At 41.1% G+C, this 25,083-nt stretch overlaps 2 protein-coding genes across 2 annotated transcripts; both read left to right on the forward strand.

Moving 5' to 3' along the window:
- Positions 1-561: 561 nt before the first annotated feature.
- LOC129443884 (transitional endoplasmic reticulum ATPase) lies at positions 562-21,235 on the forward strand. Its single transcript, XM_073860142.1, has 19 exons — positions 562-772; positions 2,421-2,532; positions 2,609-2,779; positions 3,412-3,556; positions 5,027-5,157; positions 5,274-5,405; positions 5,516-5,618; positions 5,855-5,988; positions 6,064-6,199; positions 6,387-6,499; positions 6,592-6,756; positions 16,901-17,023; positions 17,113-17,260; positions 17,351-17,415; positions 17,557-17,735; positions 17,815-17,944; positions 18,501-18,659; positions 20,616-20,767; positions 20,857-21,235. The coding sequence occupies exons 1-19, from the start codon at positions 747-749 to the stop codon at positions 20,951-20,953; spliced, it is 2,421 nt and encodes an 806-aa protein (XP_073716243.1). The 5' UTR covers positions 562-746; the 3' UTR covers positions 20,954-21,235.
- Positions 21,236-21,804: 569 nt separating this feature from the next.
- Positions 21,805-24,769, forward strand: ndufb7 (NADH:ubiquinone oxidoreductase subunit B7). The gene is made up of 3 exons (XM_073860164.1): positions 21,805-22,073; positions 22,643-22,811; positions 24,595-24,769. The coding sequence occupies exons 1-3, from the start codon at positions 21,962-21,964 to the stop codon at positions 24,674-24,676; spliced, it is 363 nt and encodes a 120-aa protein (XP_073716265.1). The 5' UTR covers positions 21,805-21,961; the 3' UTR covers positions 24,677-24,769.
- Positions 24,770-25,083: the final 314 nt, after the last annotated feature.

Below are 25,083 nucleotides of genomic sequence, written 5' to 3' on the forward strand. Positions count from 1 at the left end.
TTCATCGCAATACAAAAAAATGAAATGCAGGGCTCAACAAAGGACTGTCCGGTGGCCCGGGGCAAGCGAGAGACATGTTAGGGCCAGTAAAAAGTATTGTCACTTGCCCGATTGGGCCAGTGCATCACTCTCAGTCACTAAAATATATTTTCATCAATATAAATAATTTAACATCTTGGAAACAAACATTTACTTGTCTTGGGTAAAACACGACAAAAGAAACAATGCAATATTTTGCTGTTAGTTTACAGGTAAAGCAGAAAAGTTGGGAGCCTTTTTTTTCGTTCGGAACATGTCTGTTGTATGTATACAATTATATTTGACTTTTTAATTATTATTTTTAAAGTTGTGAAAGACACTGAATTTTTTTATTGGGGCCAGTGAAAATCTTGGCAGGGCAAGTGAAAACCTGAACCACTGGCCCGACTGGTCAGTTTAAAAAAATCTTTGCATTGAGCCCTGAAATGGCTCAGTTCTTCTGCACATGTGCGCAGATTATTGTGTCATAATGTTAACATGTGGTAGGATGAATTTCAGAGGCTGAGTGTGAAGCAGAGGGAGACACACAAACACAATTATCTTGGCATGAAGCGTGCAGTGACACTGCGTAACGCACTGCACTGAACTGAGACGAAAGACTGCGGACTTGACCGAGAAACTCCTGACTTCCAAAACAGAGAAGGCTTCTACCTGTTTGAAACCCAAAACAAGTTAGTTTTATAGCCAAAACCTCTACCTGCCTTACAATGCCCACATCAGGAGCTTCTGGAGAGTGAGTATAAGCGGCTATTTAACCATAACCAGAATTTTGGTTTGAGTTTGCATTTCTTTAAATAAACAGCTTAAAGTAAGCCTAGTACTGGGCAAAAGTTAATCATTTTAATGCTGATTCATTGTGTTACGTGATTGTATCTAATTCTTATTTGTAAGGTTTAAAATCAATAACATAAACATTGATAAATATGTTTGTTTGTGTGTGTGTTTGTCTGGTAGTTTGATCTTTGCAGTAGACATAACTTCGCTCTAAAAACAGACCAGCGTCACATGAAGAAACAGGAGACCAAACAGCCATGTGTGTGTCTGTGTGTGTGTTTGGCTTGCTTGCTTACTGGGAGACGGCTGACATTAGTTTAGTTTAGGGTTTATATAGCTTTTCTTGTAATGGTACAGATACAATCTGTTTCAATTTTGTAGTTAGGTGGTGCTGGGGTGCATTTAAAGGAACACACCGACATTTTGGGATTTTAGCTTATTCACCATATCCCCCAGAGTTACGCCCAAGTAGCAGTGATTCGTCTTCTGAGAATATAGTTCCCAGTATACTGTTAAAAGATGGATGTGTCATGACCTTGTTATTTGTACACGGTGTGACTATACAAATCACAACATATAAATGTTTGGAAAATGTTTGCATTATTTTGTCACTTATTGGGAGCAGTATGCTAGCTGGAGCCATTTACTTCCAGTCTTTGTGCTAAGCTAAGCTAGCGTTGGTGCATCAGACAGAGTTACGAGACGCATGGAAATGAAAAAGGTATATATGGACTTATCTAACTCTGGGGGATATGGTGAATAAGCTAAAGTTCCAAAATGTTGGCGTGTTCCTTTAAAGGTATAGTTCAGGCAAAAATGAAGATGCCCCATAATCGAGCCATCCTCAATGTATATGATTATAATTCACTGTGATAAAGTCACTGTGAAACAGAAGTAGCGATTACCTTATTTTCCACGTAGTGATGTATATCCGAGTAAAACGGCTTCTGAAATGAAATAAGGCAGGGCTGGATTTGAATTTGTCCAATGAGATCTGATTGGATAATTTGAAATGGGGTTGTGTTGCTAATTGCTAATCACGGCGATCTTCTCCCAGACCCTGCCCACCTGCCATACCATATGACCAGAAGTAAAGAGAGATCGTTTTGAGGAGGGGAGGAGATTTGCGTTTTTGATTCTAGATTATGAGAGCACATATATTTTTTAAAAACAATGAAGCTCACAGATAAGTCATTTGTAAAAAAATAACCCCACAATATTCCAAAACAAATTACAGATTTTCATTTTATTTTCATGGCGACTTTAAAGCAACACCAAAGAGTTTTTTTACCTTAAAATAACGTTTCCAAAAAAGTTTCAGTGGTTTATCCACACAAAACAGGGTGAATGGCACTTTCACATTCGCTTTGCAGCCCTCTATCGGCCAAAACCGCACTAAAGAAGTTTCCAACCGTCGGGTAGTGGTCCTGCAGTTCGAGTGAAAACTACAAAAACTTGCTTTACGGCAGACCTACAATCCAATCAGAGCCAGCTATGCTGCAGTATTTACGACAGTGGTAATGAACAATTACGCTTCTAACCTGTAGGGGGAGCAAAGAGCCAGAGTTCTTTAGTGTTGCTTTAATAATTTTTTGTGTTTTAAACAGTCCAAAGCCTGAGGATTACTCCACCGCTATTCTGAAACAGAAGATTCGACCGAATCGACTCATAGTGGATGAAGCTGCCAATGAGGACAACAGCATCGTGTGCCTTTCACAGGTCTGTGAAAGTTGAGTAGACAGTAAACAAACCACACAATTTTGTGCACATACATGAACATGCTTGTGTGTTAAAGGCTAAAATGGAGGAGCTGCAGTTGTTTCGTGGAGACACTGTGGTGTTACGTGGTCGGAAGCGAAGGCAGACAGTCTGCATAGTTCTCACAGATGACACGTGTGCCATTGAACGTGTGCGCATGAACCGGGTCACCCGAAACAATCTGCGTGTGCGTCTTGGTGATGTCATCAGTATGCATCGACATTATGACAATCCTTTTTTTATTGTTGTAAGTCCTTGTGAAACTTTGCCAAATGTAGCCCCTATGTAGACACAGACCCTTTTCCAATAATGTCATTGTACTGGTATAACCATTGTTATGAATATTTGACAGGCAAAAAAATCATGACATCTAATTCAGTGAAATTCATCAAGTTATAGACATTTTCCGTATGCCATAAAAATCACTTTTAGCACATTTTGGATCATTAAAGGAACAGTATGTAAGAAATTGATATCAATTAATCATAAAATGCCCTGATACGTCACTAAACATTAAGAAATCATTTTCATTTCAAATACTTATATCACTGACAACAGTGGTCTGGCCAGGATATTGTCATTTAAAAAGTGGATTTGCAGCCCTCAACTGATGTTTATGTTGTCATGTTTGTGTATTGGCCACCAGTTGTGTGATTGCAGTACCAGTTTTAGCCACAAGTTTTGTGATTGCAATACCAGTTTTGGCCACAATCCTACATAATGTTCCTTTAAGTTGTTGTTGACTCATATATAAGCACAAGTACAAAAACAGAATTGAAGCATGGTCTGTCTGTGAAAGACTGCCACAGTACATGCATGTGTGTATGTGTGTGTCTGTATAGTATCCACGCCTGTCCAGATGTTAAATATGGGAAGCGCATCCATGTTCTACCCATTGATGACACCATTGAAGGACTGACTGGCAACCTGTTTGAGGTTTTTCTAAAGCCTTATTTCCTGGAGGCCTACCGGCCTGTTCATAAAGGTACATATGCTTAGTTAATGTGTTTGTGAAGAACAGAGCTGCGTTTATATTAATTAATTTAGCAGATTCGTTTTTTCAAAGCGACAAATGAGGGAGCACTGAATATCCATCTTAAAGTCAACAATAACATGTTCAGATGTTGCATTTGGGTTAAGTATGACGTTAACCATTGCTGGGATGTGGGCTTCTATCGGGATTTAGGTTGAGATTTTTGGAACAGCTGGGGTAAGGATTAGATTTATGTGAAGATTAGTGAAAATGTTGTGTTAATGATTAGAATTTTTGGAAAACCAATAAAACAAACATGTAATCTGCCAGGCATTGAATTTTGGAAAGAATAAAGTATGGTCCACTTTTTACTGGTACGCAAGGGTCTGTGTACACACATGTGTGTGACGCAATTTTCATTATCAGAATAGTGCGCACATACTGCACGTGTACAGCCAGATTTTTTAAACCCCTCGTACAGGAGAACGTTAGGGATGCACCGATATCGAAATTTTGCCCGATACCGATAACCCTTTAAATTTAGGCCCGATAACCGATATCTATAGGCCGATGAATATTCATATTATTTTCACAATGAAAAACTTGCAGACCGCGGACATCTTGTCTTTGCGCTAGACTAACATACTCTTCTTAAGCCCGCAACACGTGTCATCTTCGTGCTATGTCACAGAAAGCACCAATCAAAACTCCACATGGTCAGCAATGAGCAAGTGAAGTGGTTCAACAAACCAAAATAATCCATAATTTATCGGCTTTCATTCATCGGCCTAATTTTGCTATCAGACCGATAACCGATAATATTAAAAATAAGCAGTTATCGGCCGATAACGATATGTCGGCCGATATATCGTGCATCCCTTGAGAACGTAGTATGTAGCCCAGATGTAGCTACATTTTGAACGTCTGTGTACATGTACGAGTCAAATAAACTATACTCTGCAAGGCTGTGCATTTGACCATGTGTATGTTAGCTTTACTCTGGGCTTAACTGGGTAAAAAAAGTCTTGCACCTTGATATACATGCGCCATTATTCATTCAATTCATCTTCTGTGCACTTAGAGGACTTTGCTAAAAAAAGTTGTGGCATTTAAAGATTTCTGCCAACAAGCAGATATCTCTAAATGGCCTGAGGCCGAGTTTGAGCTGATTTGAAGCAAAACTATTTGATGAACGTATAATACGTTTCAAAAGCATTCGTTGAAAATCATTATCTCATTTTTGACAGTTTAGAGGCTTTTGCATCTTCATATACAGTAACATAATACTTAGCAAATGAGACATACATTAAATTTAGTTTGGACCTTCTGTTATTTGACCACAGCAAATAATTTTAAATACAGTGCAGTACCGCAACAGATAAGGATTACGCAGAATAGTCTGATACTCACTTGCTGTTCATCAGATCCTATTTTTTTAACGTAGTCAAATGTGATTGTAAAAATGTTAATCTCTTTCCTTAGATGACATTTTCTTGGTTAGAGGAGGAATGAGGGCAGTGGAGTTTAAGGTGATAGAAACAGACCCCACACCGCACTGCATTGTTGCCCCAGATACCATTGTCCACTGTGACGGAGAGCCGATCAAACGAGAGGTTTGTAAATGATTGCTCTGCTCTTTTCTTCATACTGCTACAGTTTCTCCATTCCAGTGCTTACAGACGCTGTTGATGATGTCACATGGTGTGTTATGTAATTTTGATGATGTCAGGATGAGGAGGAGAGTCTTAATGACATTGGGTATGATGACATCGGGGGTTGTCGTAAACAGCTGGCTCAGATTAAAGAGATGGTGGAGCTGCCACTCAGGCACCCCGGCCTGTTCAAAGCCATTGGAGTGAAGGTAAGAATCAATCATTTCAATGTCTATTATCTTATCCATCCATCAATTTATTATTTATACGTGAAGAAATCAGTCGCATGTATATTTACCCACAAACCATCAATCTACAGCCTCCGAGGGGAATTCTGCTGTACGGCCCGCCCGGCACAGGCAAGACTCTGGTGGCTCGTGCTGTTGCTAACGAAACGGGAGCTTTCTTCTTTCTCATCAATGGTACTTACACTTAAAAGCAAAATTCGAAAACTACTGTTTTTGTAAAAGTAGTCTTTGACAGTACGTCAAAGCTTATACTATAAAAGGCAACTATCATATGGTGCAATCACACACAAAGGTTTTCTTCTCGGGGAAAACAAGCAGATTATGTTGTATCATTAAATCAAATTGTGTAACTCTTTGATGCTGTCTTTTCTGTCCATTAGCTCCTCTGATGATTTATCTTTGGACTGCAGGGCCGGAAATCATGAGTAAGCTGGCAGGAGAATCTGAGAGCAACCTACGAAAGGCCTTCGAGGAGGCCGAAAAAAATGCCCCTGCAATCATCTTCATTGACGAATTGGATGCAATTGCTCCAAAACGAGAGAAGGTAAGAAATAAAGAAATTGTCTCTGTTACTCTGTTATGTGCTATTGGTTTGAAGATTTGACGTCATTGTCTGTAGACTCACGGGGAGGTTGAGCGAAGGATCGTCTCTCAGCTGCTCACCCTGATGGATGGTCTGAAGCAGCGTGCTCATGTTGTCGTCATGGCAGCCACAAACCGACCCAACACTATTGACCCTGCACTTCGCCGTTTTGGTGCGGGCATACTACAATTACACACAAAAGACACAAAATTCTAATTTAAAGAGATTTGAACCTGTAGTCAAGTACGAATGTCTATCAACAGTATAGCAGCTTGGCATCCTCAGTGTGAAAAATCATACCGTATTCTTGTTGTAAAGGTTGTAAAGTTGTAAAGGCTTAAAGTGGCCCCTCTGTGCAGGTCGATTTGATCGTGAGATTGACATTGGCATCCCTGACTCCACGGGCAGGCTGGAGATTTTACAGATTCATACCAAAAACATGAAGCTGTCAGACGATGTGGATCTGGAAAAGGTAAGAGTGAGAGCAATCAAATGTGGAGAGGATAATCTGTGTCAGATGATTTATGAATCATCTGTCTGTCTTTGTGGTTTTGTGTATGGCAGATCGCCAATGAAACACATGGGCATGTGGGAGCAGATATGGCAGCCCTGTGTTCAGAGGCAGCACTTCAGGCCATCCGCAAAAAGATGATCCTAATTGATCTGGAAGATGACAGTATTGATGCAGACCTTCTCAACTCACTCGCCGTCACCATGGATGACTTCAAGGTCAGGGTCAATATTCACAGACATATTCTGTTCAACCTTTAAAATCTCATACATCTACAGAAAAATTGTTAATCAGAGTTTTTGTCCTAACCTGTCGCAATGAGGTGCAGCGACAGTGGAATGCGTTATTTTTCTGTGATGTCGCGAATGAAAGCCTCACCTACAGAGATCTCATTCAATGCAGAGAGATTGATTAGATCAGAGGTTTTCGATTCTGACCCTTGAGATCCATTTTCCTACAGAGTTTAGCTCTAACTGTGCTTTCACACCGCCATCGGCGAGAGCGTCAAAGTGGCCGGAAGTCATTAATTTTCAATGAGATACGGCGACGAGCTCAGTCAAGCAGTGGTGCGTCATATACGGTGTGAGCGTCGAGGAGAGTTGAAATCAGCTCAACTTTATGGTAATGACCTATGACGCGGTTCAGCAGAAGGTGGAAATGCTCGACGGCAACCAGTCGGAAATCTCCGTTTGAGAGCGTCCACTACACCTTTTCTATAGCGGCGCTGGTAGGGCAGCCAGAGCTTTTATTGACGCTCTCGTCGGTGGCGGTGCGAAAGCACAGTAAAGCCGCGGTCACACTAAACTTTTCGTCCCATTGACTTCCATTTATACGCAAGTGAATGCGTCAGACTGGAAATGCAAGCTTGACCGACGATATTTCTTATGTCATTGCGTAGCAAAGTACACATCTGATGAACTTTGACCTGCAAATTCGTGACACTGTGACAGAGCGCATAGCTACCGTCACGGTAGCGGAGCGCTACCTACCATAAGGTAAAGACTGAGTATGTTACCTTTATATGTTGGTATAGTGTGTTTATGTATTTCGTTAACCATGATACTGTTTCTAATCATTTGTTAATTACAGCCATTCATCAATACACTCATTTATCCCGTAGCTTTTGTGTGCACATTTTTGACATCTAACACTACGGTGATTTATATGCTATAGCTACAGCCATTTACACATCTCTTACTGTTCGAATCATGCCATTCACTTCACAACAATAGCTGATCACAATAACTGCACAACACATGTTTTTATTAATTATGTGTCTGTTTATTTAGTTTAAAAGGTAACAGAGTTTCAAGGTACCATCATTGTGTCTTACCAGCATATCCCGTTTGGTCTGTTTAAAGGGAAGTTTGCTGCAATGGGCAGGTTCAAATAGCTTGAAATTACGCTATAACTTCTGGGTCAACAGGAAGTGACCCAGAGTTTGATTTATTCATTTAATTTAATTTATTAGCTGTAAATATATATTGTGGCTTTGCCAAATATGAGCTTGCATTATAAAAATAATGGTCTGCAATTTTCTAGCTTTGTATATTTAGTATTTTGGCTGTTGTTAAGGTTTTATTGTTTGCTCACCTGAGGCACCCCTGTATTGTATTATGTGTTGGTATGTGCCAATTTCAGAGGTGTGTTTCAGGTCTATAAATAGTCGAACAGTGTCAGTCTTGGAAAAGGAAGGAGAGGTGAAGACATAAGTCTGATGTAGGCTCTCAAATGTTATTTCTTATTAAGCTCTGTTTCTAAGCAGCTGAAAATTATAAATTTTGATTGTTTTGTTTTGACTCTCATGTCAATTTACTTTCTTCTTTAATGTTGATGATTTTTATTGCCTTTATTTGGCCTAATTTGGGGTAAATAAATAAAAAATCCCATCTTCTCAAACTCATCCAACTTCTCCTGAGTGTTTACATCTGTTCACGACCTCTCAGTCACATCTACCCACAACATTTGGTGGCAGCGGTTTCCGGGTAAACAGTGTCCGAGCAGCACTCAGTGAGTCAAGATGGACAGTCAAGGCAGAGGTATGGCACCCCCTAGAGATGGTTCAACTATGGGGACCAGGCCCAAATCCACAGAGTCATCTAAACATCTCACTCCTGTGGTCGAAGACAGAACAGACCGCTTGGAGAAGATGGTGAGAACGATGGTGGAGTCTCAGCGCCGTCAGCAGGACCAGATAGAGGCAGAGGCGCTCCGGCAAGAGCGCAGATGGAAAGGTATGGAGCACCAATTTATGCAACTACAGCAACTGGTGAGAGGCGATCCAGCATCAATGCAGGCGTCGAGACAGCCACTCAACGTACTACAGCAGATAGATTCACCTGGCTCTCGCCCTTTGACAACTTTTGATCTACACAACATGCCTTTTCTGGATGTACCAACTCCTCAGCCACATCCAGGTCAACACCCAGCACCCAGGATACAGAGCTCCCTCAACTCCACCACTCTCGGCCTTGCTGCACCACTAAACCTCCAGCGGGGGTGGAAACCTCCTAAGATGTCCCCATATGAAGAGGATGAAGATATTGAGCACTATTTAACCACCTTTGAAAGGCTCGCAGCAGCAAGTCAGTGGCCCCATGAGACATTATACCTCGTTCCCTTGTTAAATGGTAAGGCCAGATCTGCCTACGTAGCCATGTGTTTAGAAGACAGTCAGGATTACATGAAAGTGAAGCAAGCCATTCTCAACAAGTTTAATATCAGTGCAGAGACTTACCGCCAACGTTTCCGCTCCAAGCTCATCAAGGAGGGCGAGACGGCGAAAGAACTTCAAGCCCGGCTAAAGGACCTGATGGAAAAGTGGCTAGTTCCAGACAGGTTGACCAAAGAGCAGGTGTGTGACCAAATCGTGCTGGAGCAGTTTCTGGACATGTTGTACCCTGAGCTTCAGGTGTGGGTGAGAGAACGTACCCCAGTCTCATCGGCACAAGCTGCAGACCTGGTGGAGACATTCATGACCGCTAGGCAACCCAGAAAAGGCTATCACCTGGGTATACAACAGCAGGACTGGAGAAGACCATACCAAGTAGCCCAGCGAGAGCCGGAGAAGACATCCTCTGGTAGGTCTGCGGGGGGTAGTGGTCGTATGTTTAGGTCCTCTAACAACCCCAAAAGCCCCAGTGTTAACCCCACTCCAGCAGAAACACCAAGAGTACCTATATGTCATGGTTGTGGCCAGCAAGGTCACATTAGGCCCAATTGTACACTGAAGAAAGTGTCTGATTCAAGACTATGTTATTTACCTGGCCCTAGCAAACACTTACCTTGTACTACTTCGGATGTTACTGTCCCTGTGAAGATAAAAGGAAAAGTAGTTCAGGCTTTAGTTGACTCAGGGAGTAGTCAATCATTCATTCTCAAATCTTGTTTAAAGTCTGATTTTCAGACTGTGGGCAAAGTGAGGGTCCGCTGTATCCATGGCGATGAATCTGAGCACCAGACCAGTGAGGTTCTCATTGAGATTAATGGCCAAAAATACTTATTAACCATGGGGATTTTGGATAAATGCCCTTACCCAGTCATTTTAGGCCAGGATGTACCAGTTCTTACAGAGCTATTGCAAAGTGTTAACACAGTCAGTGCTTATGTTACAACTAGAGCACAAGCCAGAGACAAACCAGACACTGATGGTTGGTCAGACTTACCATTTGAGGGTTGTTCTGATAACAAACCTAAAAAGTCCAAGGCAGAAAGGCGCAGAGCAAAGGTGTCAGGTACCAAAATGCGGGAAAGTCTGTCCTTCCCACAATTAGATGGCAATGAAGTTCTTTGTGAAGACTTCAAGAAGCTTCAACAGGAAGACCCCACACTTAGCTCTTGCTTTTCCTCGGTTAAGACCGATGAGGAGGCTAAAGAAGCCATGAGGGAGGGTGACATATGTTTTGTTGTCAATAATGAGAAACTTTATCGAGTGAGTGCAAACACAGAGCAGTTAGTGGTTCCTGAGAATCTTAGAGCCAAAGTGTTACACCTAGGGCACAGCATTCCGTGGTCAGGACATCTAGGCAGGGAGAAGACATAGAAGAGAATCCTGCAAAGATTTTATTGGCCAGGTTTCAACAAGGACATAGCTGAGTACTGTAGATCATGTTCCGAGTGCCAGTTGTCTGCTCGCTCCAAAAGAGGCTTAAAAGCTCCCCTCGTCAGCCTCCCAATTATTGACACACCATTTAGTCGTATTGCCATGGATGTAGTTGGTCCCTTAGAGAGGAGTAGGACAGGGCACCGCTATATCTTGGTAATTTGTGATTACGCAACGCGTTACCCAGAGGCATTCCCCCTCAGAAATACTAAGGCAAGGCAAGTGGCCAATAGTTTAATTCAACTTTTTTCCCGTGTGGGTGTTCCCAAAGAAATTTTAACCGATCAGGGAAGTAATTTCACAAGCAAGGCATTGAAGCAGATATACTCCCTGTTAGGGATTCAGGGTATTAAGACCACACCCTACCACCCGCAGACCGATGGCATGGTGGAAAGGTTCAATCAGACACTGAAGTCGATGCTGCGGAAGTTTGTATCTGAGTCAGGAGCAGACTGGGACCAGTGGCTTCCTTACCTGTTGTTTTCCTATAGAGAAGTACCACAAGCATCCACCGGGTTCTCTCCCTTCGAACTCTTGTACGGACGGGAGGTGAGAGGCCCACTCGACATCCTCCGAGAGGGTTGGGAGGGGGACGCTCCTCACCAGCCAATCAACATTGCGAGTTATGTCCTGAAGATGCGGGAGAAGCTGGACCAGCTGAGCTCCATGGCCCATCAACACTTGGCCCAGGCTCAAACGAGGCAGAAAACGTGGTATGACAAGACAGCACGCAGTCGCAGCTTCAAGTCCGGACAGAAAGTGCTACTGCTGTTGCCATCATCAGAAAGCAGTCTGCTGGCGAAGTGGCAAGGCCCTTACACGGTACTTCGCAAGGTTGGTGAAGTTACTTATGAAATTTCAATACCAGACAGACGTCGCTCCAAACAGATCTTCCATGTGAACCTCTTAAAGCAATGGATTGACCGACCATCTACTATACAAGATCAGCTGTGGGCACGGACCGTGGAAGAGGAAGAAGAGCCGTCGGAGCAGTACTTTCCTACTGCGGGCGGCAAGTCAACCTACCCCTCCATTACACACTTGACATCTGAGCAACAGGAGGACCTGATGGAAATCATCCCAAGAGGCCTGTTCCAAGACCAGCCGGGGCGAACTGACGTCATCACCCATGACATCCGGCTGATTTCTCCAGGCCCCATTAGGCAGACCACCACCAGAGTTCCAGCGCGATTGATCCCCGCATTGAAACAGGAGGTATTGGCAATGCTTGAGATGGGGGTGATCGAGACATCACACAGTGAGTGGTGTAGTCCCGTGGTCCTGGTGCCAAAAAAGGATGGGGGGCTTCGCTTCTGCGTCGACTTCTCAAAGCTGAACACAATCTCCGCTTTTGACCCATATCCTATGCCCCGTGTGGACGAGCTGGTGGAGCGCCTGGGTAAGGCTGAGTTCCTCAGCACCTTAGACTTGTGTAAGGGCTACTGGCAAGTGCCACTCACCCCCCAAGCACAGAAACTGACTGCCTTTAAAGCCCCATCTGGCTTGTTCCATTTTAAGGTCATGCCCTTTGGCCTACATGGGGCAGCAGCAACATTTCAGCGTCTCATGGATGAGGTGCTGAGGGGAGCTGAGGACTATGCCGCGGCTTATATTGATGATGTCATCATCCACAGTTCATCATGGGAAGAACACCTTCAACACCTCAGTGATGTCTTTCGAAGGATTCGGCAGGCCGGGCTGGTAGTGAATGCCAGCAAATGCCAGCTTGCCCGGTCTGAAGTGTGCTACCTGGGATACGTCTTAGGTAGTGGCACAATACGTCCTCAGGTCAGCAAGGTGGACGCCATACGCAACTCCCAGCCGCCTGCAACCAAGAGAGGGGTGAGATCTTTCCTGGGGTTGATCGGATGGTATCGGCGTTTTATCCCTAACTTTTCGAGCCGAGCAGCTCCCCTGTCAGACCTCACTCGCAAGACCAGCCCCAACAAGGTGGTCTGGACTGCTGAGTGTGAGGCAGCATTCCATGACCTAAAGGAAAGTATGTGCCACGAACCAGTGTTGCAGAGTCCTGACTTTTCCTTGCCCTTCACTGTGCAAACCGATGCTTCGGGCATTGGCCTAGGAGCAGTGTTGTTGCAGGGTGAGGGGGAGGACAAAAGGCCAATACAGTTTGTGAGCCGCAAGCTGTTCCCTCGCGAGACACGGTACTCCACCATCGAAAAAGAGTGTCTTGCCATCAAGTGGGCTCTGGGCACTTTAAAATATTACCTAGTTGGCAAAGACTTTGTTTTGGAGACAGACCACAGGCCCTTGCAGTGGCTACACCGCATGCGTGATTTTAACTCTAGAATAACCCGATGGCATCTATCCTTACAGCCATACAGGTTTACGGTGAAGTATAGGGCTGGAAAGGACAATCTCATTGCTGACTTTCTTTCGCGTCATGAACTAGATCTGGACGCTCTCTCTTAAGGGGGGGGGTGTGTGACAGAGCGCATAGCTACCGTCACGGTAGCGGAGCGCTACCTACCATAAGGTAAAGACTGAGTATGTTACCTTTATATGTTGGTATAGTGTGTTTATGTATTTCGTTAACCATCATACTGTTTCTAATCATTTGTTAATTACAGCCATTCATCAATACACTCATTTATCCCGTAGCTTTTGTGTGCACATTTTTGACATCTAACACTACGGTGATTTATATGCTATAGCTACAGCCATTTACACATCTCTTACTGTTCGAATCAGGCCATTCACTTCACAACAAAAGCTGATCACAATAACTGCACAACACATGTTTTTATTAATTATGTGTCTGTTTATTTAGTTTAAAAGGTAACAGAGTTTCAAGGTACCATCATTGTGTCTTACCAGCATATCCCGTTTGGTCTGTTTAAAGGGAAGTTTGCTGCAATGGGCAGGTTCAAATAGCTTGAAATTACGCTATAACTTCTGGGTCAACAGGAAGTGACCCAGAGTTTGATTTATTCATTTAATTTAATTTATTAGCTGTAAATAATATATTGTGGCTTTGCCAAATATGAGCTTGCATTATATTAATAATGGTCTGCAATTTTCTAGGTTTGTATATTTAGTATTTTGGCTGTTGTTAAGCTTTTATTGTTTGCTCACCTGAGCCACCCCTGTATTGTATGGTGTGTTGGTATTTCAGAGGTGTGTTTCAGGTCTATAAATAGTCGAACAGTGTCAGTCTTGGAAAAGGAAGGAGAGGTGAAGACATAAGTCTGATGTAGGCTCTCAAATGTTATTTCTTATTAAGCTCTGTTTCTAAGCAGCTGAAAATTATAAATTTTGATTGTTTTGTTTTGTTTTGACTCTCATGTCAATTTACTTTCTTCTTTAATGTTGATGATTTTTATTGCCTTTATTTGGCCTAATTTGGGGTAAATAAATAAAAAATCCCATCTTCTCAAACTCATCCAACTTCTCCTGAGTGTTTACATCTGTTCACGACCTCTCAGTCACATCTACCCACAACAGACACGTGAAGCATTGTGACCGGTACTAAACCGGTATGTCAGTGTGTGACCTTTCTCTCTACAGAAAAGCACAGACGAAGCCAAAGATGATATTGATGAGCTGCTCCCCGCAGCAACGTCTGACAAATACTCGCATAGTCAAAGTCTATTGTGACCGCAGCTAAACTCACCTGCCTGCAATTTTCTGGTATTCCTAAAGACCTTGATTAGCTTGCTCAGGTGTGTTTGATCAAGGCTAGAGCTAAACTAGGGCTGTTTCTCAATTCCAAGAACGCAAAGAACAGACTTGCGTTCTCGTGGGGATCGATCTTGCCAGGCGACCTTGAAAGAATGAACTCAGAAGGTTGCAAGAACACAGAACACACTTGTGAGGATTGAGATGTGTGCAATCTTCCTATTGGTCACCTGACCTCCACCATTGTTTTGCCGCACTGACTTCTAGGGCGTAAAGTGATTTCAGCACACAAGTCTGCACTTGATGCATCCTCAATAACAAGAACACATCCGGGTATTTTCATGCGAATTCTTGAGAATTGGAATTGAACTTCGATGGTTAATGATGACATAGAGCGAGAACACAAGATCGCTGAAGAACGCATATTGAGAAACAGCCTAGATCTTTCCAGAAAACCTCTGGATTGGATTTTTAAAAGCAGAAATATATAACAAATCCCCCAAGTTGCACAAGCAAAGCCATAAAAGGCACAGGGATGCATCTTTATTTATGCGTGCCATTGCGTTCAGTATGGACAGACAAATTGCTGAAATCAAATTGTGTCACCTTTAGTTAGGACACAGTGTTATATAGAAAGAGACTTATAAGAGATCTTGGTTATGTTTTATTTAGCCTACAGTGTCTCAAATGTTTCTTCCTTTGGAAAAAAAATACATTTTGGTCAGGTAGTTTACTTTTAGTTACATTTTCCACAAATTACAGTGAAGCTTTGATTTTCAAATGCTCTTTGGTTATGTTTGATTTTTATATTATTTTTGTATTTTATATGATATCAGAGTTTTACATTTCAAAATATGTGTTCAGAGTGTCATGTGTGGCTCGTCATGTCAAAATATGTGTTTGTCGCTTCATGTGAACCTATGTGCATCATGTCAAAATATGTGCCTGCTGCAGATGCTTCGAAAGGGTTTATGATAAAAGAGACGCTCATGTTCACAAAATACTCGCAAGACACTAACTTAACAATAAACTGTGATTACACATGAGATTAAGTGAGCGTCTGCAGCAGGCATGTATTTTGAGAGGATGGTTGATGCATATAGGTTCACATGATGCCCCAAACACATTTTGACATAAAGAAGCCACACACATGACATGCTATATACATGTTTTGATGAGCTTCGCATTGTGCGCCCTCAAAAATGAGTGACTTGCCGCCACTCTTTAAGACATTGAGTATGTTTTGGAAGAAATTAAAGGCGGAGTCCATGATGTTTGAAAGCCAATGTTGATATTTGAAATCACCTAAACAAACACGCCTCTACCCCAATAAAATCTGGACCTTCTGTTGATAGACCCGACCCACACATACGCAACCAACGCAAGGATGTTGGTTAGTAGACACGCTCCTTACTGCTGATTGGCTATAAGTGTGTTTTGGTAGTCGGCCCGTCCCCTTTTCCAAAGCGTTTTTCAAACATTGTGGACTCCGCCTCTAATATTAAATATTTATTTTTGATTACAGATTTTGTTATCTTGTAAAATCTAAACACAAAGACATTACTAATAACTTTATCCTTTTAAAAAAATGTTGTTTGGGCACTGAGACTGCCGAGAACTTTTTTTTCTGTATGGCATCTCTTTATAGGCTTTTATTGTGTCTTGAATACAGTTTTAAGGAAAAAAGTCTCACAGGCTTGTCTCTTTTCACACATAAATTCCGTAAAATACACGGGATAGGCATCCTGGATTTTTCCGGAATAGTTAGATTTTTTTTTCATTCACACTGCCAAGTTTACCCGGCATGTGATGGTCCCGGAAAGACACGTGACCTATTGAATGTTCCGCCCTCTCTTCTACGCAGCGTCTGAAGTTTGCATATTATATATTATTTCTCCCTCCAAGAACCACTCGTGTGCATTTTTGTTTATGATAAGATAACAAAGGAACACGTGACGCACCGTTCTAATGCTGGTGAATGATCTCAGCTTCAGAGTGGATATTTGACGAGCTCCCTGATCTCTGCTTTAAAACAGTTTTCAGACATTTCTCATCGTGATTGCTTATATGCATTTAAAACCCGCATTTTGAGGAGCTGAACGATATATCTTGTTGGGATGACGCGTGGGTATTTTCGTTTATTATAGCTCAAATGAGCACGTGACGCGATATTCTTTTATGCTGCTAAATGATCTCCGTTTCAACGCAGTAAGTAATGAGCTAACTTACATGATATCTGCTTCAGTCCAGTTTGCTGACATTTCTCGTTGTGAATGTTGTAAATCCCTCATTTTAAAGTTGAACCAACTTTTTGCCATGACACGTGCGTCCACACTACGGCACGTGCATCATTGTTTATGCGTCTCATTTATCATTTCCTGATTACTGCGTCAATCTAGTTGGCAACATTTCTCATGGTGAATGTTTATATGCATGTTATCTCTCGTTTTAAGGAGCTGAACCATAACTTTTGTTGTGATGATGCGCGCGCCCTCACTACGCCCATTACGGCATTCTTTCGGCTTTTTGTTCACACAGACGCTTGTCTGGCAATTTTACGGGAATTTTCTGGGACCAAAGGTCTGTGTGAATGGGGTTTTACTCTCTCTCTCTGTTTCAAGTGGGCTTTGAGTCAGAGTAACCCTTCGGCTCTGAGGGAGACTCTAGCGGAGGTTCCTCAGGTAAACTGGGAGGACATTGGAGGACTGGAGGAGGTGAAGAGAGAGTTACAGGAGCTTGTGCAGGTAAAACCCTCAAAAACACGTATTCACCAACAAAAACAGGCATGATGAAATGGCCATGCACTATTTAAATCTCTTTTTCTTTCCGGTAGTATCCGGTAGAGTATCCTGACAAGTTTCTGAAGTTTGGAATGACTCCGTCTCGCGGTGTTCTGTTTTATGGCCCGCCGGGTTGTGGAAAAACCCTACTAGCTAAAGCCATTGCCAACGAGTGCCAGGCAAACTTTGTGTCTATTAAAGGTATGTGTGTGAAAGAGCAAAGTCACAAAAAGGACATGCTGGAAACAAGTGTGTGTCTGTAATTCATTCCAAGTCTTTTGTTGACCGCAGGCCCAGAGATGCTCACCATGTGGTTTGGCGAATCAGAGGCAAACGTCAGAGACGTGTTTGATAAGGTGAGCAAGTAGGATACATCACATGTTATGTATTTTTTGCGTTTCTGACGCACTCCAAATGAAGTATTGAACACAAACCCTTTCAATCCCATTTACTTGTGAAACCAGACAATCCATTTATTCTCTGTTACTTGTGATAAGGCGCGACAGGCTGCCCCCTGCATTCTGTTTTTTGATGAGCTGGACTCCATTGCTAAAGCACGAGGGGGCGGTGCTGGAGATGCAGGGGGTGCGGCCGACAGGGTCATTAACCAGATTCTGACAGAAATGGATGGGATGAGCAACAAGAAGAATGTCTTTATCATTGGTGCCACCAACAGGTAAAAAAGCTACTGTAAATGAGAGCGGTGGGTAAATGACTATGGGATATGTAGGACATCTCCTCTGTGTCTCTTTCAGGCCTGATATCATTGATCCTGCCATCCTGAGACCTGGTCGATTGGATCAGTTGATTTATATCCCTCTCCCTGACATGCTCTCCCGCAGTGCCATCCTAAGAGCCAACCTCCGCAAGTCCCCTATCGCTAAGGTCATTCACACATGCGCACACACACCACTACACTTGTATATTGTATGTATACCACGTGCTATTTAGATGCTGTTACATCTAAAACATTGTGACACAAATGCGTCAAAATTAAATGTGATAAATGACTCTTATCAATTGGTTTCCTTGATAAATTGATCAAATAGATTTACAAACTCATGGGTTAAAATGTCGAACGAACATTTTAAAACCTGTCAGAGCACTTATGATCAAACATACTGAATGACTAGGGCTGCACAATTAATTGCATGCAATTATCTTGCGCATCTCGTCAGTAAAGCCGGTTCTATTATTTTTAGTAAATCGTCATCACCTGCCTTCAGATGGAGCGCATTTACTAGAAAGAGCTGTAGTTCACAGACAAACTAGGCAATATCACGTTCATAATCACAGACGAATCGTCTGCAATTATGATGATATAATAATGATATTGCCTAGCTTGTTAAAATAAAAATGCTGACTGTCTGGTGTTGATACACACACACATGAATCTCCACACAAAACTCAACCCACTAAATATGTGTGCATGTGCTTTCAGGATGTAGACCTGGCATATCTGTCTCGGATAACAGAGGGCTTCTCAGGAGCAGACTTGACTGAGATCTGTCAGAGAGCCTGTAAACTTGCCATAAGAGAAGCTATAGAGGCAGAGATCCGTGTTGAAAGACAGCGGCAAGCCGGGAAAGAAACTGCTATGGTCAGTGTGTGTATGTGTGTAAAGTCACTGCTCTGTGTTGTTAAGCTGTGTGTACAGGAAAAAAATTCTTGATGCAGAATTCTGATTTATTGCCCTTATCCGATTTTACTGACAGACCTGCTTACATCATCTTTTAAAAGGGATTTATATCTGATATCAGCACTTAGACTAAACGCATGGAAAAAAATTAAGGTAGACATACTGACCTAGAACAACTTAAATCATATAAGCAAGTAAAACATCACAGTATGCAATGGACGCAGACAAAATTATTTTTCTATGTTTAAATACAAGATTATACAGCTTTATGTCTGTAAAAAAGACATGAAACTTCAACATTACTCCACTAAGTGGAGCCGTCGGCCTCCATTGTGCTGCTATGACGAGTCATGTGATCCCAAGTGTTGTCCACCTGAGCTGACCTCAGTGGCTAATCCGTTTTTTTCAATGACCTATGACACGATTTGACATGGGAATATCCGATCTGTCCGCTTGCATTGTGAATGCATGTATTAGATTCATTTCCGATTTATTTCCACCAGTGTTGGGCAGTAACTAATTACTAGTAATAATATTACATTCCCTAGTAACAAGTAGTACTAGCTCTTTTTCGTTCTGTCAACATGTTTGGTTGGTTTACCTCCTTGAGTGCTGTTGTCGATTTTAGTATGTTACTGCATTATTAAATTACAGAAATGGATTAAAAATTAGTTTGAGCCAGTAATTTATCTGTAATTTTCAAGGATTCACAGCCTGCAGTAGTTGTTTTTTGTTGTGTACTGGAAAAGTAATGTAACTAGTAGTGTAACTGATTACTGTTGGTCGGGAGTAATAAGTAATAATATAACATTTGAAAGGAATTACTAGTAATGAGTAAAATATTACATATTTTGAACTAGCGCAACATTGATTTCCACATATGAATGGGGCCAAAAACCAATCTGTGAATATTGGAATCAATCAGTTTTTTTCCGGCTTACACCTTCGTGGGTCATATCCGATCTGTGCCCCGTAAGAGAAAAAAATCTGAATTGATTCACATCACACACGCAGTGTCAATGCTGCCTTCCAAACAGCACGCTGATTACATAAAATTACCAGAATGCTTGTGTGAACGCAAACAAGTCCTGGAAATGATCCCAAGATCACTCCTGGAATGGGGATCTAGTAACATTGCAAAAACATTTTTAGGAATTCATCCTGTGGAATTGTGTTTGTTGCAGTAGTTGGCGTTCATATTTGGAAAAAAAATGCATGATCATAGTTTATCAAGAGAGAAATCACAGATAATAAGCAAACTTAAGAGGCTGCAAAAAATCCTTCTTTATGTGTGTAAAATCACTGGCAGTGTGAATGAACCAAAATTAAACTATCCCAGGTGAAATCCCAGATACATTATTTGTGTATTTTCAATAATCTGTGTATGAAAAAGTGTTGAATGAAATCTCTGTGTATGATAAAGTTCTGATTACCTAAAGGGTGGTGGACTGTTCCAAAAAATTTATTTGGACTAGGAATATTATGGGGGTATAATATAGTTTAATACAAATTAGCTTGTTAATATTTTCTTATAAATATTGTATTATTCAGTCTAGGGATGCATAACGATTAATTGTGATTAATCAGGCGGAATAAAAGTTTTTACACCATATATGTGTGTGAACTGTGCATAATAACTTTGTATAAATGCACACCTGCATGCATATATTTAAGAAATGTTTGCATGTGTTTATACATTTGTATATTAATGCATAATTTATATTTATATAATTATACATGCATGTGTCCATATTTATATATACATAATTATTATACACAGTTCACACACATATATGTTGTAAATAAAATATTCCGCTATAGATTAATCGCGATTAATCGTTATGCATCCCTAATTCAGCTATACTAAAACAGAGATGCATCTCACTGAGTTCACACCTGTGCATTTCTCCCCATCAGGATGATGATTATGACCCAGTGCCTGAGATCAGGAAGGATCATTTTGAAGAAGCCATGAGATTTGCTCGTCGGTCAGTCAGTGACAATGACATACGCAAGTATGAGATGTTCGCTCAGACTTTGCAGCAGAGCCGTGGATTTGGCAACTTTAGGTAACTTTAGGTGCACACAACAAACTACTCATTTACCTCATTCTGTGAAGTACGGCCTTTACCTGCTTCTGTTCTTCACTCGCCCACAGGTTTCCCACAGCACCTCAGTCAGGTGGAGGTCAGGGGTCAGGCCAAGGCTCTGGAGGTCAATTCAGGGAGGATGGAGATGATGATCTCTATCAGTAATCAAGAGCAAAGTTCTTCTACCAGACCCAAACCTGTGATGTGTGAGAGATTGAATCGATTTACCACTGGAATTTGCACATTTGGATTTTTTTAAATAGTGAGAAACGGTCTCTGTGTTGTTTTGTATTCTGACAGAGATTTTACAATTTTGTGACAGAAATATAACATTTAATGCCTATATATTATTCACACTTTGCTGGTGTTGTTGAATACATGTGTTGATGTGAATGTGTGTCTGATACTTATAAAGCAATTTTAATAAAGTTTCTATGGCAACACTAAGAGGAGTCCCTTTCTCAAGCAAATTAAATCTTATACATCATAAAGAAAATGAATTTCTTTGGCATTCTTCAGTCTCAATTTAACATCAATATTATTTAGCTAATTTAGGCAGAAAACTCTATTTAAATGTACACATTAGATGTCAATATTCTTACCACAAACTCATTTTGCCAGGTCGAATCATTCAGTCACCATTTCAATCTGTCAGTAAACATTAAACAATACGATATTGTCGGTGATACTTATAATACTGCGTATTAACAGGCACTCAGAAGCAGTTATTTGGTTAAACATACTAACTAGACCGTTTGGCTGGTCGTCAAGGTCCGTATGTGTCAAATTTGTTTGGCAGTTGACGCGCGCACTTCTGAACCAAACGCTGAAACTAATATTTCAGATTTTTTTAAAGTTAATTAAACAGTTTGTTCATAATTAAAATAAGGTTTGTGTAGAAGAAATGCTGTATGCGTCAACATATAGTATTGTATTTTTTTAGAGAGATTTATATGGGACCTCTCAAGGCGGAACTAAATAATTAATGTCAGGGACATTCAGGAGCGTGTTACTCGCCGTACGTATTTACTTCCTGCGCAGACCGGAAGCCTCTGAGTCTGGAGGTGACCGAATGGCAGTGATAAGAATTTAGTTGCATTGTAAACGGGTTGTTATTACGCGTAACGATTGAACGGTCAGTTGTGCAGTCGGTCTTGATTTACTGTTGCCAGAATGGGGTCTCATCTTGTGCGAAGTTATATCACGGAGACGGACACGACGCCAGACCCGACGAAGCCTTCTGCATATGACCCACAGCTGGGCTTCGCGGAGCGGAAGGAGAGAGGTGACATTACCCCGTTTAAAAACACATGTATCCTCGAATTATAAATATTATCAAAGCTTCTAGCAGTTCCTCACAGATAATTTGCGTGTAAAGCGTGGCTAGTTATTGGAGCTCGGATTGACCGTGAACTTTAAGACCCCTTACGAAAATTAACAACGGGTTTAACTGGAGTAAAGTTACCCATAATTATTTAATTTGAACTGTATTTGTATTTAAACCACAGTAAGCGCAAACTCATCATGGTCTCCATACAGGAATGCTATTTGAATATGGTTACTTTACACGTTTACTATAACATTTTAATAAACCATATTTATTTTTTATTCGACAAGATTAAAACAATAAAAGTAGAACCGTGTCTTACTAATACATGACGGTAATTATAAAATAAATATTCAAACCTCATTAGGATTTGGAATGACAACATTTTCAGTTTTTGCTAGACTAACTAAGCCTAACCCTATCACATCTGTCAAATTACCATGTCACAGTCTTTCTGACTACTCAATTCAAGATCAGTGATTATTATTATGAGTCCATGTTCACTTGAGTTGTTTTTATGTTATTAGTTATGGTGGCCACGCAGGAGCAGATGAATCTTGCGATGGTCCCGGTGGAGCAGCGGGATTACTGTGCCCATCACCTCCTCAAACTCATGAAGTGCAAGAGGGACAACTTCCCAAATTTTCTTGCCTGCAAGCACGAGAGACATGACTGGGACTACTGTCAACATCAGGAGTAAGAAATGCATTTCTGTTTTTATCTTTAAAGAGCACCTATTGTCTGATTCACGATTTGACATTTCCTTTGGTGTGTAAGTGTTTATTAGTACATGTTAACGATATGCAAAAGGTACAAACCCCAAAGTAAACGATGACACGAGTTACTAGTCTCTTTCACACAGTAATTCTGTTAAATTACTGTGAATTTACCAGAATGAATTTACCAGTAAATAAAAAAATGTGCTGTTCACACATGCAGTGACGTTCCGTCTTTTAAGACATCATTCACACATCAGTATCAAAATACCGGTAAACTCGGAAAGAAAGCGAAAGTTACCTGTGGCGCGCGGCCGGCGAGCTCCGTGTCGTATTTGTAAACGTCGGGTTATGACTTAATATCCACCGTATTTTGTTGTTTTCACATCTGTGGCAAACAGTCGCGAAGTTGCTTGTGACCAATCAAATTGCGTGAGGCGGCGTCAACCTGCGTTTGCACATTAGGCTTCACAGATGGTGTGCTAAGGACGTCGGCAATATGGCAGACGGTAAGCTGTTTTAAACAACTTTGGTGAAGAAATGTGGATGTTAACTTCAGGTGTGCTCGACTTTTAAGCAGCATGTGTGTGGAAACATCCGTAAACAGTTCGGGGGTAAACACTTCACCTGTATAAAAAACGTTCTGATTGGCCCGATCTGTCAGCACGGTCTGACGTCGTCTGTTCTAAATGCCGGTAATGCTATATTTTTCATTCACACATAGCGCTTACCGGTAAATTACTGGTAATCTTACAACCTGTCTTACTGGTAAATTGGGAGCACTGATTTACCGGAAAGGTTCTGTTCACACATGATATGTTAACTGCAATTTACCAGTAAATTACCAGTAAAGACTGTATGTGTGAAAGGGACTACTGTCTCCAACGGAAATCTCTTTTCTTGGACTACAACAAACACATGGATTGTAGGCAACAGTTTACTTCCAGGGATTGGTGATGTAGACAAGACCGACATTATCATAATTACTCCCGCTTCAGACTAATTAAGCCTAATTAAGCCTGTAAATTAACTCCTGTTAGCATTGTATTGTGACCAAATCTTTCAAACATGGTAAGGAGCGTCACATTTCCGGCTGACGTCAGAAGTATTCAGGCCAATCACGATGTACAGGTTAGCTGGCCAATCAGGGACACAGAGATTTTCAAATCTGTGTGTTTCAGGAAGAGAGCGAAATCTGGAGCTACAAAAATATACGGTATCTCGAAAATAATGTGTTTTTTAACCATAAACCACGCAAACACATTGTATGATATAGCAAATGCACAAAATAAAGTTTTTTTTCTTAGCAATGAAATGGGTGCACTTTAATTACAATGCTAGCACAAATGCAGCCTTTTCACCTGTGCTTATGTTTGTTGTAGACAGCACCAGTGGTTGCATTGTTATGACTGCAGTCAGTGTATAAGAGGTTTAGTCAATTCAGCAGTTTGTTGCTTTCTCTGAAAGCTTAGTTTTGAGCAGCAGTGTATTTTTTCATTTGCTTATGTTCTTGGGGTGCCATTACATTTAAACCATTTTAAAGCTGACTAGAACATAAACAAATCTGATTTGATGATACAAATGCTAAACTATAACTGTTTGAGGCTTTTGCTGTCACAGTAAGGCAAAAAAAATTATGTTAGACAGGCATTGCAAGCTTCCTTCCTTTTGCCTCTTTTTACTTGTTTAGGGTTTGTTTCTTGTTTGCGAATGTATGTGTGGTTTTTCCTGCTGTTCTTAGAGATCTTTATGTTTCTCTGCAGCTATGTGATGAGGATGAAAGAGTACGAGCGAGAGAGACGACTCAACCTGAGGAAGAAGAGGCTCGAGGCACAGGCAGCATAAAGATTCAATCCTCCCTTTCACCCCATCACTTTCTTCCTGTTTCTGCTGTGTATATAAATAGCTCTCTCAACAATAAAGAGTATCTCATGAGAACTTGTATCAGGTTCATTTAAATTTTACCACAAAACCAGTCAATTTTTTTAAATTGGGTTTTATACAACATCTGAAAGCTTAATAAATAAGCTTTTCATTGATGCAGGTTTTTTTAAGGATATAATATTGGTCGAGATACAACTATGTGAAAATCTGAAATCTGGGAGTGCAAAAAAATTCAAATATTGAGAAAATTGTCTTTAAAAATATGTCCTTAGCAACAGGTATTACTAATGATAAATAGATTTTTATATACTTACGGTACACTGTAAAAAATCTTTGCTGGCTTAATTTTTTGTTGAATAAACTCAGAA

This window comes from Misgurnus anguillicaudatus, chromosome 3, assembly GCF_027580225.2.
Source record: "Misgurnus anguillicaudatus chromosome 3, ASM2758022v2, whole genome shotgun sequence".
NCBI lineage: Eukaryota > Metazoa > Chordata > Actinopteri > Cypriniformes > Cobitidae > Misgurnus > Misgurnus anguillicaudatus.

Excerpts from the sequence above, each read along its gene's own strand:
- LOC129443884 (XM_073860142.1), top strand. The coding sequence starts at position 747 with ATGCCCACATCAGGAGCTTCTGGAGA. Across the intron at positions 2,533-2,608 it reads GCATCGTGTGCCTTTCACAG|GCTAAAATGGAGGAGCTGCA; the intron begins GTCTGTGAAAGT and ends TGTGTGTTAAAG. Across the intron at positions 5,619-5,854 it reads TTTCTTCTTTCTCATCAATG|GGCCGGAAATCATGAGTAAG; the intron begins GTACTTACACTT and ends TTTGGACTGCAG.
- ndufb7 (XM_073860164.1), top strand. The coding sequence starts at position 21,962 with ATGGGGTCTCATCTTGTGCGAAGTTATATCACGGAGACGGACACGACG. Across the intron at positions 22,074-22,642 it reads CGCGGAGCGGAAGGAGAGAG|TTATGGTGGCCACGCAGGAG; the intron begins GTGACATTACCC and ends TTATGTTATTAG. Across the intron at positions 22,812-24,594 it reads GACTACTGTCAACATCAGGA|CTATGTGATGAGGATGAAAG; the intron begins GTAAGAAATGCA and ends GTTTCTCTGCAG.